Genomic DNA, 17993 nt, shown 5'->3' with positions numbered 1-17993 from the left:
AGTCTGAACAAATTTATTCGGTACCAGAAGTTCAGGATGGCCACGCTGCAAACAATCCTGCCCCTCATCAATCAAGGGGACTGGATGGCGACCCTGGACCTCAAGGATGCCTACTTTCATGTCAGCATTCATCCTGCGTTCAGGCGTTTCCTAAGGTTTGCAGTAGGTGCTCGGCACTTCCAATTCAGGGCCCTGCCATTTGGACTGTCTACTGCTCCTCGGGTGTTCACGAAGCTGATGAGCGTGGTGGCTGCCCACCTTCGTCTGCAGGGAGTCGTCGTCTTCCCATACATCGACGACTGGCTTCTTGTGGCGAAGTCGAGGGAGGATCTAACAACGCACATTGCCATTACTCTGCGTCTTCTCGGCACCCTGGGGTTGCAGGTCAACCTGGAGAAGTCCCATCTCACTCCTTCAAAGACAGTTCAATTCATAGGGGCTCTGTTGGACACACAGCAGCATCGAGCATTCCTTCCTTCACAGAGAGCGAAGGACATCATCGATCTGGTACATCTTCTCCGAAGGCGGCAGTGGGGCACGGCCCAGCAGCTCCAGCGGATGCTGGGGTTGATGGCTGCGACGACAAGCGTGCTACGCTTCGCAAGACTGCACATGAGAGGCCTACAGTTATGGTTCTTGCGCCATTTTCGACCTCTCAGAGACTCACCTCGAAAGAGGTTCACCATCCCACCCGGGACTCTCTGTTCACTGCAATGGTGGGGAGCAGAGAGCAACATCTGCCAAGGGGCTCCTTTTCATCTGCCGGCCCCTACAGTGACCATCGCTACCGATGCTTCCATGTGGGGGTGGGGAGCTCACCTGGAAGATCTATGTGTGGGAGGCAAGTGGACACCGAAATTGAGCCGGTGCCATATAAACTATCTAGAACTGCTGGCAGTTCACTTTGCCCTTCGATCTTTCCGCCCACTGTTAGCGGGAAAGACTGTAGCGTTGCTTACGGACAATACCACTGCCCTGTGTTATATAAACAGACAGGGGGGGACAGTGTCTCGCAGGCTGTGCTCGCTGGCAGTAGATCTCTGGGAGGAGTGCCTCCAATGGGACATTTTTGTGAAGGCTACACATCTGCCGGGGGTCCTCAACATACAGGCGGACTCTCTCAGCAGGGGTGGAGCCTCCCCACACGAATGGGAGCTGCAATGGAGGTTCCTGGAGCCGGTGTTCCAGCTTTGGGGTTACCCGCAGCTGGATGTCTTTGCCACAGCGCAGAACAAGAAGTGCCCCTTGTTCTGTGCCAGGGGAGGTGCGGATCCGGCTTCCTTGGGAGACGGACTTCTACTTCAATGGGGGGGCTGGTTCCTGTACATGTTCCCGCCCCTACCTCTGCTGACGAGGGTGGTCCACAAGCTAGTGCAGGAGAAGCCGCGTTGCATTCTGGTGACTCCGTGGTGGCCCCGTCAGAGCTGGTTCTCGATTCTGCTCCAGCAGTCGAGGGGGATCCTTTACCAGTTTCCGGCAGAACCGGACCTGTTGTCGGCCCAGGGCGGGCACGTGTTCCATCACAACGTGCCGCACCTGAAGCTGACAGCGTGGTTCATCGACCACTAGACTTTTCCACCAGGGTCCAGCAGGTGCTCCAAAGCAGCAGGAAACCTTCCACCCGTGCCTCTTATGAGTGGAAGTGGAAGAAGTTTAGTAAATTTGTGGCTGACTCCTCGATGCCGCCGGACTCTGTTGGGCTATCGGCAGTTTTTGAGTTTCTTTTGTCTTTGGTGGACGAGGGGCTGGTATTCTCCTCCATCAAGGTCTACTTAGCAGCTATTTCTGCTTTCCATGGTTCAGTTGAGGGTTACTCTGTTTTTGCTCACCCGCAGTCCAAAAGGTTCATGAAAGGGCTGTTCCGCCTTCATCCCCCTTCTAGATCCCCTCCACAGTTGTGGGACTTGACTTTGGTTTTGGACAAGTTGACTCGCCGTCCCTTTGAACCCATGGCAACGTGTTCCCTGCATCTTTTGTCTTGGAAGACTGCATTCTTAGTTGCCATCACTTCGGCGCGTCGTGTGGGGGAACTCACGGCGATGCGGTGTGACTACCCATACCTTGCCTTTAGGGAGGCTGGGGTATCTTTGGCTCCGGACATTACATTTCTCCCGAAAGTGGTTTCCCAGTTTCACCTTAACTTAGAAGTTTGGTTGCCCACTTTTTACCCTAGCCCTTCCTCGGATGAGGAACGCAGGCTGCATGCATTAGATGTTAAGCGTGCCCTCCTGTTTTATTTGGATCGTTCACGGGGTTTTCGTAAGGACAATCAGCTTTTTGTCTCCTATTCTGCCCCCAAGTTAGGGTCCAAAATTTCGTCTCAAAGACTTTCCAAGTGGCTCACTGAGACGATCAAACTTTGTTATTTGTTGGCTAAGAAGCCTCTACCTGGACCTGTTCGTGGACACTCCACAAGGGCGATGGCCACGTCGGTGGCGTTCCTGAAGGGCGTGTCCCTTTCCGATGTCTGCAAAGCAGCTACCTGGTCTTCTCCGCATGCCTTCATGAAGCACTACGCACTGGACGTGCATGCTCAGCAGAGGACTCGGTTGGGAGCTGCGGTGTTACAGGCTGTTTCTTTGGGCTGACCGTCTTCCCGCCTCCAGGTATGCTTTTGCTTGCTAATCTCCCATGAGTGTGAAGCACAGAGACCACGAAGAAGATAGACAGGTTGCCTACCTGTAACTGTAGATCTTCGAGTGGTCATCTGTGCATTCACACTACCCGCCCTCCTTCCCCACTGCTGACGGTCTCCCTCCAGTAAGGGGCTTCCAGCGGTCAGGAAGGAACTGGCGGGATCCCCGCGCGGGCGCTGGTGGGCATGCGCAGTGGGACGCCTGCGCATGCCCACTGGCGCCGGGCGCGGAAAAATCCCGGGCTTTTTCAGATACCGATTCGGGGATCGGCGCAGGCGCACAATCCCATGAGTGTGAATGCACAGATGACCACTCGAAGATCTACAGTTACAGGTAGGCAACCTGTCTTTTTCAAATTATGAAGGTATCAATTTAGACTTTTTAAAATGGATTATTCATGGCCTATGAATTGCTTTTAAGTGCAGTGTTACAAGAAATATTTCTTAAAATATTTCTGTATCTGTCCTTTTGCATAACTTTATGCACACAACAAAAATTAATGACCACTGTTACAGATTTCTCATCCTTTATATCTTAAATACTACTTTTCAAAAAAGATAATAAAACCCTTCTTAATAGAATATTAAAGTTTATGAACTGAGACTCACTTTTATTCCACTCTTTTACATTTTAATGTATTATGTATCATTGATGATAAGTAAATATTATGAATCATTGGTAGTAGGTACTATTTCTGAAATTTGTTCGTAGAAAAGCTTTCAGCAACATTTGTTCCCATTTCATTATTCCTACTTAATATTTCTATACCTTACATTAGCTTCACTTTGACTTTGTACTTACACTCTATGTATGTAAAGGGATATTGTTGGTTAAATCTAGGCTACAATAAAGAATAGTTAATCTACAGCACAATCCAGAGGAGGGGCATCAGAAAGTCTTTTGGGAGCAATTCCCAGTATTCCTGAATCCCAATACCAACACGGTATTCAGATTCAGTAAATATTTAGGATTCCTTAATTTTTTTGGTTCCCTTATACCCTATTGACCATTATAGTCAATGATGTTCTCCATAGGGTATAATGGAGAATTAATTCAGGGATATAATGGAGAATCAATCCACGATCCCTTTAAACATCCTCTCCAAGCCCTTTAACTTAAATTATCCTGCAATCCAGAAAAATCCAAGAATTCATCAAACTTCTATTTGGCTGAAATAATAAAAATCCAAAAATTGGCCAAATCTCTATTCAGTTGAAAGAATATTTTTACAGTTCAGATTTAGCTGAACACAAACCCCCCTACACATAGAAGCACTGCTTTAGCACTACCAAAAAATGTTTATTGGCCAGACCTCAATTTCAAGAATATGGAGAATGAGAATCCTCATTCATCAAGGTGTGTCCAGGTCTCCAGAACCTGAATAAAATAAATAAAAAACAACAACTAGAAACCTCGAGGGCCCAGGCAATAGGGTATAAGGGAACAAAAAAAAATCAGGAATCCTAAATATTTACTGAATCTGAATACCGTGTTGGTATTGGGATTCAGGAATACTGGGAAGTATTGATATTTTTGGGGTTCAATATACCCAAACCTGGAAAATACTGAGGATTTTTTGCACATCCCTACGTGTGTGTATGTGCAACTTTCTAATGTTTGCCTCTGTTAGCCATGACAGAGAGGCTGCTTTAACTGGTAATTATGGCAGTTTTTGAGATTTTCAGATATATTAAAAATTGTAAAAAAAGAAGGGAGCTTGAAAAATGGCCCAGCAACACGTCCGTTAATTGGCTATTAGAATCATCATGCACATGATTAAAAATGCATCCCAGTGGGGTAAAAAATAGCAATACATTATGATTTTACTTTCTGTCCACTGAAGTTTCACACTTCTGACAGCAGCATAAAATGAGGCATAGTATTGTGTTACTAATACTGGATCAAAATTTAGGTTAAGTTTATGGTTATGTATTTGATTTGTAGCCCTTACCTGGATGGTCGAGATTTGCCCAGTCTTGGTCAGTTCTCAGAAGCTAAGCAGGGTTGGCCCTGGTTAGTATTTTAATAGGAAACCACCAAGGAATTCCAGAGTTGCTATGCAGTGACAAGCAATGGCATACCACCTCTGAATGTCTCTTGCCTTGAAAATCCAATGGGGGTCACCATAAATCGGTTGCAACTTGACTATTTGAACAAGTTCTGTGATTGTTGTCTTGCTGCTGGGTAAACAACCTTAAAGATGTTTTAGAATTTACTTCTTTCCTTCTGATTCAGAATTATGTGCTATTTCTTCAACTCATAACTCTTCCACAGAGTAGTTTAAAAGAGGTCGACAGTTCATTCATAGGGTTAGAAACTAACAGTACCATCCAAAACAGAATTAACTTTTCTAAGCATATTCTAGTAAGAAACTACTTCATCCAGTAGGGTTACCAATCTCCTGCAGAGTTCAGTTTTCCTGAAGAAAATGTCTGCTTTGGAGGACAGACTCTATGGCACTGTGCCCTGCTGTTCTCCCTCCCTTCCTCAAACTCTGCCTTCCCCAGGCTCCATTTCCCAATCCAGTACTGGCAACCCTATACCAGGCCTTTTTGAGAGCCAGTTTGGTGTAATGGTTTAGTGTGCAGACTCTTATGTGGGAGAACCAGGTTTGATTCCCCACTTCTTCACATGCATCTGCTGACGTGATCTGCAGTCAGCCACAAGTTCTCTCAAAGTTGTTCTACTCAAGAGCAGTTCTGGGAGAGCTCTTTCAACCCTACCTACCTCACAGGGTGTCTGCTGGGAGGGGAAGGGACAGGAGATTGAAAGCTCTGAAACTCGTTCTGGTGGTGAAGGGCAGGGTATAAATCCAATCTCCTCTTCCTCCATCTAATAGTGTGGAGTCTCTTTACAACTACAGTCATCCTAACAAGGCAAACAGACAAATTTTAGGCTGTAGTCTTGATACCAGCCATTGAAGCAGCAGCCAGAAGAAAAATATCTTTCTAAGGCCTACATTTTTGTCTATACTATTTTGACTTCTCACTTTCCTCATGGCTTAGTTAAGCAGAGGGTTTACATAAAGGCAAGTAAAACAGTCTTTCATGTGGCTGAGACCAAATCTGAATCCCCTTTGAGCAAAAACCTATTTATTCAAGCTGCTTCTTTAAAAAAACAAAAACTGAAAAGCATACAGGCCCTAGAATAAAATGAAATGATTATGTCCAGCTCACTTGCTTTTTCATTTACCCAGCTTGCCAAACAAGGTTTGCAGTTACTTCACCAGTACTCTGTCAAGGCAGTTAAAAAGTCCAAGATGGTGTTAATGCATAGTTGCTGATCTGCCCAGATGCTGGCATAGCTCCAGCTAATCGTGTGCCTAAGGTAAGCATAAGGTAAAGTTGAATACAAACAAATCTTCCTTATCCCATCTCCTTTTAAATGTAAGACTCACCTGAGCAAACAGACTCTAAATAGCTGTGGTGGTCCTCAGACAAATTACAGATCCATGTCATGCAATACCCTTTTTTTTATTAGAAGCACCAAAACATCATGAAACTGTATGAAAGATTTTGAGTTCACTACAGCTGACAAACCTGGCTTTTACACTGACAGGCCAGCTGGAGTCCTGTGCATCTATAGTGATATTGGACATAAAAGATGGGTTATTACTTCTCTAGGCCAATCTATAGGTAGGGAGGGACCCTTGGTGGTGTTGTGAGGCCCACATGCTAGGTAGTAGTGAGAACCTATAGTGAAATTACTGGAAATATTTTTGCTAGTGCAAATGTACTGAGAGCAATGGCACCACTTATTTTTGCACACGTGCTGAAAGGAGTAGCAGCAAAGCGAGGTGACTCCTTAGGTGTGGACAAGATTCCTTTTTAGCAAACATAGGGCTTCTTTTCCTGTCAGGTGCTGTAAATCATTTTACTTAAATGTTAAGTGGTTGCAACTCAGTGGGTCTGGTGCTGCTGCCTGTGCTTAATGGTGGGTTCCAAGTATGGAAAGGCTTAACAGTACTCTAGGCCTATTAATTAATTGAGACCACAGTTGAACTTAGGAGAGAGACTACTCTCTTTAGGAGTCTGGCATTCCTGTCATTCAAGAGACGTTTTTAAAGATGGCGTCAAGTTCGAAAAATATTAAGCATGATGAATGTGGGCTTGGGTTGGATATCTCTTTCCTTATTGATTCTTTAAGCACAATAGGATGTAAATAGGAATGAACTAGACTCCTGAACTTCTGTTTTCCTTGCCTACCCTCCTTGCCAGTCTCCAAATTTTGATTTAGGATTATCATCCGTTGAGACAAGGATCCATTTCTTAATGGAAAACATAATTTTTATTTGCTTTTAGACATTGGGTTGGAGAAGTCCTGTATGCCTTGATATTAATATTTACAAGAAGGGACCTGCAAGACATTTGTAGAGAGAGGGCATTCCATTCTCCCTCACCTTTTGCATCCTTACCCTGCCCCTTCTTTCCCAGATGACTGTTTCTTTTTCCTCCTTCCTCATCCTTTCTTTCTCAGTTTCTCCTCCCACCTTTTTTAGTCTTTACGTCTCACCCTTCCTCCCTTGCCATTTTTCTCACAGATTCAGCTTCAGGCAGACTGCTTGGATAGTGACACCACAATGAGAGGAAGGTTCTTTATCTGTCATAGCTTGAACATATTTGCCTTGTATGCCTTTTATAGCAGCACAACAATCTTAACCCCCCCTTAATAAGCATACCTTCTAATAAAAAAAGCTTCAATTTGCTTCCCTCCCCCCTTCATTTAAGTTATTATGGTGCTAAACCAAGGGGAAAGCTAGCTGGGTAAACTTAAGAACAAATAAGAAGTCTCTGAAATTCTGTTTTGTCTATTTTGTAAAGCCTTACATGTGTTAGAAGTTACGGGAATTGGCCTTAAAAATGTTATTTTCAACCACTTGTTTTCTAGTTGATGCAGGCCAAAGACCCACACTGGACATAACATTTTAAGTAGAAATTCTGTGTTATGTTACTTTCTAGTATTCTGCTTATTCAGTGGCTTGCTTGAGAGAACTGTGGTCTGTTCTGTACTAGCCCTTTTTATTTTGATTTTATGACGTTAATCACATGGTGTAGCAAGGATTCCAATTGCTTCCTCATTTCTGTACACCTGCAGTTACTTATTTAGCTACAGTACCTGGCTCATTGTCTTTAGCAATGGGAAATATTTCTGTGTACAATGGAGTACATGCTCCACACATAACCAGAGACTCTTCTACTTGATCTTCTACAGTGGAAGTGGGTTCTGGGTCTCACAAATAACACTATGATGTAATAACTAAGAAAGCCTTGGACAAACTATATATGTAAATCTTGGACTTTCAAGTTCTTGCAAACTTATCGCCTGTTTTGCTGACCAGTAAATGAAAGAACTGTTCCTAAAATCAGTTTAATGCTAGAAGACTAGCTTATTGATACAGTATCAGTTCAATGTTCAAATATGCAAAAGGTTAATACAACTTTTTACAAATAGTTGAAGTATTTTAATCTCTTAATTGCTAGTGGTTGCTTTATCTTTGAAGGTGGTATACCATAACTTAGAATAAGTACTCTTTCAAGACAGTTTTGTGAACAGAAGTGGTAATTACAGTATAAGACTGAAGCATGTTGATTACTAGAGATATAATTGGCTGGAGTGCAGATGTCTGAAGAGAAGTGCATGCTCCTACCTGTTCTAATCATAAATACACAGGTATTTCTTCTACTTCAGTTTTGAAAATGCATGGGCTATGAATGTTCACTAATAGATACAGTTTCAGTGGAGCCAAGTATTCCCTTTGCTGCAACAATTGAAAAGTTTGATAAAAGCCTTAATCATACTGATTTATGGAGCAATCCTATCCCCAAGTTGCACAGAGAAATTACTCTGAAGAAGCCCTATGTTTGTAACAGATAAAGATACACTGAAGTCAATAAAGCATGTAGTCATTGCCCCTTATATTAGCAGGAGCATTACTGGAAAAAGGGAGTTAAGCTTAGCCTTGTAGAGGTAACGTTAAATTGACACCTTCCATGGCAGGATCAAAACCTCCATCTCCTGTTTCCCAGTGTAGTACCGTTTGCTGCAGAACTTACTTGTTGGTCCAGGTACTTTTTGTCAGAGGGGAAGGGACTATCAGAGGCTCTGCAAAGGTTACATTTTTAAAATGGTTGTTAAAGGTATTACATTATTCCTATCCGGTGTTACTTGTGCTATTGGTATTTCAAGAGATGAAAAGAGTGTACAGGCCTTCTGGGAACTAAACAGGCCAGTGAATACTGTGAAAGAAAGTATACTTGCGTGTTTGGAAAACACTGGAACAAAAGCCTCTCAACATAAAGATTTAAGTAACTGTGAACAGCTTAAGAAACATAAGAACTAGTCTGTGCATGTACTGGTTTTACTTCAGAGTTACTTATATTGAGTTACCTCAGAACTTTGAACCCCTGATTTCACCTTACCTTTCCCCTTTGTTGAATAAAATATTTTGTTAATTTTGAATTTCAAAATGTCTCAAGTTCCATTTTCAGTGGTTTAAGTTAAAGGGCAATCCTAGGAATGAGCACAAACCAGGACAATAGAAGTTTGTTGGGTTTGTGGGGCTACACAAACCTTTATGAGCCTCCTCAGTTACCAAACTGATTTGTTTTGTGAGATTAACGACTGGGTGAATTTGCCACTTGGACTTCACTTGTGTACGCCTTGTTCCCTTTAAATGGTTTTTGCAAGGCATGCCACTGCAGCTTCAGGTGGGACTCTGCTGGGACTCTGGTTCAAACCAGACTGCCCAACAAAGCCCACCAGGGAGCGGATTCTGTGGGGTGAAATCTCCCCACTGGATCAGTTGGGGGGAAGCAAAAAGGACTGCTGAAATGGCTTGCATCTATTTCAGCCTAACAGCAGATGGCCACATCAGCCCCATTGTTAGGTGGAAATGGATGCAAGCCATTTCAGCATTCCCTCTTGCCTCCCCTCCCCCGCTTCCAAAGTCCCATGAAACTAAAAAAACAACAGGTGGAGAGTTGTGGATAGGGATAGGCATGAACCTCAGTATGTGAACTACAACCTGCTGAGTTTTGAGATGAATTTTTAGGATCATGGGAAGGTTCATGCTCATCCTTTCTCTCAGTTTCCTAGGCTGAGCCAGGAGTAAAATATCATACTGAGACAGAGTGGGACAGCTGGAGTTCTTCAGGAAAGAAGAAAACAGGCCACTGGGGCTGCTCAGTCAGAAAAGGGAAGAAAAACGATGGGAAAATCTTGCATCTGAGGGAAGGAAACGGATAGGGCTGTCATCGATGCCACTAATTTGGCACTTCAGAATAAGCAAGCAATTGTGTGAACTGACTTTTTAGACTGTTTATGAATTAAAATTTTGGTTCTCACAATATATTTTGTTTTGAAAAATTCTTCACAAATATATAAAGTTGTACCAGTGCTTCTCTGCTATGACCTTCTGTTGGGGAAGAAGTTAAGGGTTCCTTTTTACTGCTGTGGTGCATCATAACATGAGTATATCATCATGCATAGGGCCAGGTCGGGCTTTTTTGTAGCAGGAACACCTTTGCCTATTAGGCCACAATCCCTGATGTAGCCAATTCTCCAGGACCTTACAGGGCTCTTCTTACAGGGCCTACTGTAAGCTCTTGGAGGATTGACTACATCAGGAGGATGTAGCCTACTATGCAAAGGAGTTCCTGCTACAAAAAAAGCCCTGGGGCCAGGTATACATATCTAATGCAGTGTTTTCACTCAAGACCTTTTGAATTAGGATATTTAGTATACCTCAAGAGAAGTTCAGTGTCCACTTGGATCTGGCCAACAATATATTTAGATGTCAGAATCTTTAATTTGTTTGGACTTGCTCTTTAAGCAGAGTTTAAATAAAGTAAACACATAAATCTGTGTTTAAATATACTTTTTTGTTGTTCCCTAGGCAGCAGGAGCAATCCGTCCTCTTGTCTCCACTGTTATTGCTTCGTCTGCAGATGGATGTTTAGACCATTCACTAGATCGTGCCAAATACAGAGCAAGTGAAATGCCTCAAGCTTTCTTATTTGATATAATCCATAAAGTGTATCATCAGGTAAGAATTTTGGCATTTCAAAAGGAATCTGCTTTTCCCCCCTTTTGTGTACAGTGAGAGGAAATTGGTTTGCATGTAGTTGTTGGAAGGAGGAAACAGTAAATATTACAACAAATTATTTTTTTTTTATTGTTACCAAGTGACAACCCTTTATATAAGTATTTCTGTTATGTTTGTAGTACTGCATATCAGACTTACAGACAAGTAGTGGTGCTTCCAGATGGAAGTTTCCTTGTGTGAATGAGCACATCCTATACTTACAATACACATGGAGTGTTCCAATTGTTCCTATTTCAAATGGGCTGGAAGCATCAGCACAGCAGCTATGGCACAAAACAGCAACAGCAGCAACAAATCCTTGTAGTATAGTTTTTCTTTCTGATGTTTCATGTTCTGGCTTTTCATTTGGAGTCTGTCTTCACTGGGGAAGATAAGTCTGAAGCTGTTCAAAGGCAGCTGTTCTAAATTTTTTTTGTGTATCTGAAGCATTCTTTGCCCTTTTGTGTACTAAATGCAGTTTAAACTGTCACAAACATAAAAATCACTTGGATATAAAGCTTGCAGGCAAGTAAAATGCTAAAATCAAAGTGAATGCACAAACAGTACCCCTCCTTAAAAAAAACAAAATTAACACCCCCAGATTCCCCAACCCCTTTCCTTCAAAACTTTGGTAAATGTATATGCTTAACATTTTTTCTTGAAAGACAGAAGAAAGTCAATAACCAGCCTCACCTAGAGTTCATACCTTCAGGGCAATGCTATTAAGGCCCTGGTTCTAACCACAGCTGTTCTAAGCTCCCTCTAAGCTGTGGAGTCTTGCAAGCAAAAGTTCTACTTTGTGAGATACTGACATCAAAGTTCTGAGTTACTTGCTCTGGGGGTATTTTTTCTCAGCTGAGACAAAAATGTGTGACTCGGAGGCTAAAAACTGTGAGCTAGCTCACACTAACTCAGCTTAGAGGAAACACTAGTGGGGAGGTAGCCTATGTGCTGTAACCTTAAGCATTATGGAACATTAACAGTAGTTAAAGGTAATTAGGGTTTGCTGCTATCTTGGAATTACTATAAGAAGTTTTCTTAACTAACACTTATGATTGTTCAGGAAAATACATGTAACAAAATGGATGCATATGATCTCCTTTACTGAAACCAGTGAGAAACTCTTAACACCACATATTTTAGTATGGTAAGACTTCAGCAGAAAATGAAGATGAAAAATCACTCCTGGTATTGATTGTGACAGAGGCAGTTGTGATAGGGTTGGTCTATGTCAAATGAAAGTCTGGCTTGTGCCAACAATTCAGTGTTTGAGAAAAATTCAAGAGGATAGCCTAAGAATTCAGAACATAACTTCTGTGGCAATATTTGCTGTTCAAGAAAGCATGAAGGATTACAAATTAGACACTAAGCAGCATTAATTTCTATTTGGGAAGGAGAGCTCTTCAGTTCTTACATTCTAATTATCCCAGAAGATAGAGTCAGTTTCACATATTGGATTAGAAAGAACGTTTTATTCCTTCTCTAAAGATAACTAATATTCTGACTGCAAAAACAAGAAGCTCTTTTGAAGGTGACTTTAATTCTGAAGATAAATATTCTCTTCTGTATTTTTATGGTTAATATGAATGGTTAACATGGTTAATATGAATGGATCACAAAATCTATTAGTAATCCCCGGGCTGAAAGAGGCCCGATTGAAATCAACCAGAGACAGGGCCTTCTCCATTGTAGCCCCCTGCTGGTGGAACCAACTGCCAGATGAAGTGAGGGCCTTGCGGAACCTTGTGCAGTTCCGCAGGGCCTGCAAGACTCGTCTTCCGGCTGGCATTCAATTGACTCGGCACCGGTATTTAAGAGAAGTGGAAGAAGGCCGTCGCCACCAGAATAGCACCAACTCAATATTCTGTTTTAACTGTTTTAATCATTGCATATCTATTTTATTACTGAAAGTGTAATTTTAATACTTATTAATTTAATTGTTTGTGGGATTTTATGTTGTGAGCCGCCCTGAGCCTGCTTCGGCGGGTAGGGCAGGATATAAATCAAATAAAATAAAATAAATAAAAAAAACAAAATCTAATAATATTTTCTAAGTTTATATTTTTATAGTTCAGCACATGTATAAAGCTGTGTGATTGAAAGACATAGTTACCCTAAACTCATGGCGTAGACATTTTAATTTGTACTTGAAGTTTTCCTAAGTTATTTCCAGGCCTTTTTTTTAGCAGGAATGCACAGGAACACAGTTCCAGCAGGCTTGGTGTCAGGGTGTGTGGCCTAATATGCAAATGAGTTCTACCAAAAAGTCCTGTGTGTAACAATGGTGACATCAGAATATGTGGTCTAATATGCAAATGAATTCCTGCTGAGCCTTTTCTACCAAAAAAGCCCTGGCTATTTCAAAGTGTTGTCATTTTGTTGGTAGTGCATGTCTCTTACAATTCTGTATCACATTTTAAAATTTAGGTAATATTACCTCAACCCCAGCCTCCCCATCACAAAAGTAAAATATATGAAAGCTGTGTTTCCTTGATTTTTATATTGTAGTAAATGTTAGTTTTGACCATATATTGTACTGGCATGAACAAGGAAGAAGCAGGCTCAAGTTGTGTTGACTTAAAAAAATAACGAAGGAGATTTCATCTGCTTCCAATTTCCATTCTTCATGGCAGTTCCCATTCATACTTGTATTACTCAAAGTATAAGCAGGAAGCTTGAATACACCATCTGCCCACCTCATTGTGTTGCAGGAAGGCAGAGTCTAAACAAGTCCTGTACAGTTTTGATTAATAATTTCATGAGACTTAAGTTCAGTTATGTTTTAATGTGTTCAAAATCTAAAACAAGATTGGTGGTCCAAGTGAACTCAAACATTCTGGATAGCTCTGCACTTGATTATCTCTTTGTCATAGTAGCAGATTCAGAATACAGTATGAACGTCATATAATTAGGGAAAGTTTTTTTTTAAAAAATGTTCTGCATTGGAAAGGAGAAAAATAGGAAATTAAAAAGGGGCCATTTACTAATGGGATAATCCTTTTAAAGGAATATTCTCATAGGAAATTCTGTCCCATCATGTCTAAGAAATGTGAGCTGTCAAAAAGGGTCTGTTTTGTTTGTTTTTAAGGTACCCTGTGTAATAAGTTCATATAAAAATTCTTTCATATAAATCTGTATTCCTGTATATCCTCACTCATCCATGAAGCTCATGTAGGTGACTTTGGGCTCTTATCCTAACCTACCTTCAGGAGTTGTTGCAAAGGTAAAGTGGTGGTAAGGAAATTCAACTATAACATCTTGAATTCTGTGTAGGAAGGGTAGAATAAAAATATAATGAATAAAATAAAAAAATCTAAATTTCCCTTGGCTTAGACTTGGATTTTACTTGGTTTATCTTCCTTTCCTGTAGCATGTAAATGCAGAAAGGCCTTGCATTAAGAGTCAGCAGCAAGTCTGTGCCTGTCTTCTCAGTGTAGCATAGCTAATAGTGGCAATCAAACCTGGCTTGGCAGCTGGCGGGACCAGTTGAGGAATTCTGATTATGGCAACCCAAGCTTCAGCTCTGCTGACCTGTTTTGCTGCACGACTTCTGAAAAAAAATGCTGCTTCTGTTGTCACTAAAATAGAGGCACTAAGACTCTGAAATTTCTATGGGAAGGCTTCTTTACTTTGCATAGTTATACCAAGCCAAGATGTCATGTTATAACGAATAGGTGCTTTGCTAGTTATTTCAGTTTGACAGACAATATACAAAAATAAAACAATGCATGTTCCAAGATGGCAGAAAAACTTAATATCCAAAAGCTTCTTGGGGGGTAGGTTCAGGGGGGATGGGGAGGGTGAGAGTGTTAGAGATCCATTGCTGTCCTCAACCAAATGCCTGGAAGAACATCTGTGCCTTACATGCCCTGCAAAAAGGCAATAATTCCTGCAGGGCATGAATGTTCTCTGGCAGAGAGTTCCTCTAGGCGAGGGTTGAAAAAGCCGTAGCCCCCCTTGAGGACAGCTGGATCTCTCTCAGGCCAGGGACCACTAGAAGATTTTAAGTCCCAGAATGTTAAGCTCTTTCAGGGGCTTATTGAGAGGCAGTCCCAAAGGTATGTGGGTCCCTGACCACTAAGAGACTTAAAGGTTAGAATCAACACTTTGAACTTGATCTGATGCTTCACTGGGAGCCAGTGGAGCTCATGCAGTACAGGTCGGATGTGTGTCATATGAGGGATTCCCTTGAGGACCCGTGCAGCTGCATTCTGGAATCTGGATCAGTTGAAGCTTCCAGGTCAGGCACAAGGATAAACCCCTATAGAGCAAATTATAGTAATCTATCCTGGAAGTGTCCATCGCATGGATTACTGTGACATGGTCAGGGTGAGACAGGTAAGGAGCCAGTTGCCTAACCTGGCACAGTTGGAAAAATGCTGGCTTGGCAACCTTTGTGATCTGGGCCTCCATAGATAAGGTGGTATTCAAGGTCATGCTCAGATTCTTAACGGTTAGTGCCGATTATAAGGACACACCATCAAGAGCTGGGTGTTGACTACCCATCCATGTCCCTCCCCCCAGGCGGAACCTCCATCTTTTTCTTTAACCTTGTTAATTAACATTACATTTCTTCCCAATATTTTACATGTGGCATGTGGAGAGGTGTGTGTGGGTGTACTATTGTGCCAAGTTTAGACAATCTATTAAGAAATCAAAGGACTCAAAAACCATGTTGGATAATTCCTAGTTGGCACAGCTAAAACAGGACAAGTTCAAATGTTATAAAGTGCAGAATATTTTGGGTCAGGAATAATCTAGTGGTTTATTGCTTTCTTTGGGTATTTCTATGTTTGACCTGCTGGGGTTGACTGTCAGTCCTTTCTTAGCACATGTAATGTGTGGTTTTTAAATTAAAATGTTTTATTTTAAATACATATATTTCCTGGACTACAATTTATTTGTAAACATTTATTACAGTGTAATGACTATGATCTGGATTATGGAACAGAATGTTTACATCTTGCTCTAAAGCACAGCAAAACAAATGCTAAACTCATTGAAGGCCCTCCAGACCTATGGAAGGTAGGAGCAATTGTTTGTCTGTTTGTAAGGGAAGGTTCTGCTCATAGAATGGTGTTAGTCAAGTGGATGATCGTTGCACCTCTCAATTTATAAGGGTTGGATCTTACAGATTTTCCACTGATAGAAGAAGAAAGACAGACAATCTCAGCAGATTCACCTTCTCACTGCAGCCACTGACCTATATGGCTTTTTGTCTACAAAGAGCTCTCCAACACTTGTCAGTGCCTGGGAAAGGGGGAGTGGGGTCACCTGAAGCTGCTGTGGATGGTGATCATCTATCAGTGGAATAGTTGTAGAATCCAATACTATAAGATGCTGGCCAAATGTTCATAACCATGAGTGGCATGGGCTAGTAGCAACAACAGTTGTTTATCCATGCTGCAATTTTTATGGTATCCCAGTGTTCATTATCTTACACTGTGATTGTTTAGCAGTTTAGAAGCAGGCTACCCTTGGAGATGCCTGGTTGATCCATTCTGGTTATTCTTGGAGAAAATTAATTTTTTCTGTTTTTTAAGATTCAGACAGAGGTGTAGGGCTGTGGCATCAATTGTAAAGTCTTGAACCCAATAATATTCAAACATTTTGAATTTTTTTTTAATATGAGAAGGGTTAAGCTCAGTTTATTAATTTGTACATCTCACTGACACAAGCTGCACTTAGAAGTAGATATTTAGCAGTATTTCTTTATACATCCTTAATATAAACATCAGAAAAATTGATTCTGATATTCTGACAGCCTCCTAAATGAAATTTTTACACCATGTGACAGATTGTATAAAGTGTATAGTTATATCAAAGATTTCAGGTTTTCACGGCTGGTAACATCATTAGGGTTTATAGAATCTTTCGGGCTCAAGTGCCGTGTTCTACTGGAGAAAGTTTTTCTTCCAGACGTTTCGTTCTCAGCTGCGGAGAACATCCTCAGTGGCGTTGCAGCCGGAGCAGGTGCTCTTTTTTTTTTTTTTTTTACCATTTGGAATGCTTTATTGAGTTAAGAAGTGCGATACAGATATAACAAACGAAAACCATGAGTATGCATCAAATATCAAAACATGACACCATGAAACATTACAGAGTGCAGTTACGAAAGTAATTGACAGGACATCAATATAGCGTGGTATGAGGCATTGGGGATTCTATTATCAGCATAAACTTTATCAATGAAGGGTCGCCATTTTTCTATAAAATTCGAGGAAGCAGTTTGTTGGGAACGATGAGGGCCTAAGTCATAAGTGAGCTTATCCAGTGCAAAATAATCCCACAATTTTAACCACCAAGTTTGTCGTGAGGGGGGAGAGTGTTGTTTCCAAACTAGAGCTATTGCAAATTTAGCAGCCACAAACATGAGTGAGATCAATTCCTCTGCAAATTCGGGGATATTTGAGTTATCTAGAAGATTTAAAAGGGCAAATTCGGGCGTAAATGGAGGAGAGTATGATGTGAGTTCTTGTACTTCTTGATAGATTTGTCTCCAAAAGCTATTTATGATTGGGCAATGCCACCAGGAGTGGAGAAAAGTACCCCTCTGTCCACAGTTCTTGAAACAGAGGGGTGAGATGGAAGACGAATGCGCTAGTTGCACTGGGGTCCGGTACCATCGTGTGAGGACTTTAAGAGCTTGAAGTTGGACATTCATTGCTTTCGTTTTATATATGGAAGAACCCCAGATGGCTCGCCATTGCTCCTCAGTTAGTTCTATCTGCAAATCTCGAGCCCAGGCACCTTGATAGGAGTGCGGCTTTGCATTAAGGGGGCTGAGTAGCAATTGATATATTTTTGAGATCAGTCCTTTGATCGGGATTGAATCACCGAATAGGATCTTTTCAAAGCCAGCAAGGTGGACGCGCAGAGGGGGACTGAAGGAATGTGTATCTAATAAATGTTTAAGTTGAAGGTATTCAAACCAGGGTAGTCGGAGGTCAGAGTCAGCCTCCAGAGTCATTTTATCTTTCAGTACCCCCTTAAGAAGAACATCAGCAAATCGGGTCAGTCCTAGACGTTTCCATTGCATAAACGAGTCTTTACTCAGCGCTGGAGCGAACCAGGGCTGTCTAACAAAAGTGGTTAAGGAGGAGGTCGGGGGAGCTAACTTATTACGGTGTTTACGCCAAACCTGCAGCATGGAGGCCAAAAAAGGGTTCGGAGAAGAAGAAGTTTTGACGCGCTTAGACACACACCAGAGTTCCTCCTGGAAAGAGGGGGCCCTGAGATAAAAATCCTCGATCGACTTCCAGTCCGCCACGTAG

At 41.8% G+C, this 17993-nt stretch overlaps 1 protein-coding gene across 2 annotated transcripts in view; it reads left to right on the top strand.

The window, feature by feature from the left end:
- The window catches only part of CRPPA (CDP-L-ribitol pyrophosphorylase A), a 102066-nt gene that overhangs the window by 13176 nt on the left and 70897 nt on the right, over nt 1–17993 (top strand). For both annotated transcript variants that reach the window (XM_060248591.1, XM_060248592.1), the window contains exons 3-4: nt 10531–10680; nt 15640–15744. In XM_060248591.1, coding sequence (XP_060104574.1) covers nt 10531–10680; nt 15640–15744 — 255 coding nt within the window. The remainder of the gene's footprint in view (nt 1–10530; nt 10681–15639; nt 15745–17993) is intronic.

This window comes from Heteronotia binoei, chromosome 10, assembly GCF_032191835.1.
Source record: "Heteronotia binoei isolate CCM8104 ecotype False Entrance Well chromosome 10, APGP_CSIRO_Hbin_v1, whole genome shotgun sequence".
NCBI classification, from domain to species: domain Eukaryota; kingdom Metazoa; phylum Chordata; class Lepidosauria; order Squamata; family Gekkonidae; genus Heteronotia; species Heteronotia binoei.
This window is presented reverse-complemented; position numbering and strand designations above follow the sequence as displayed.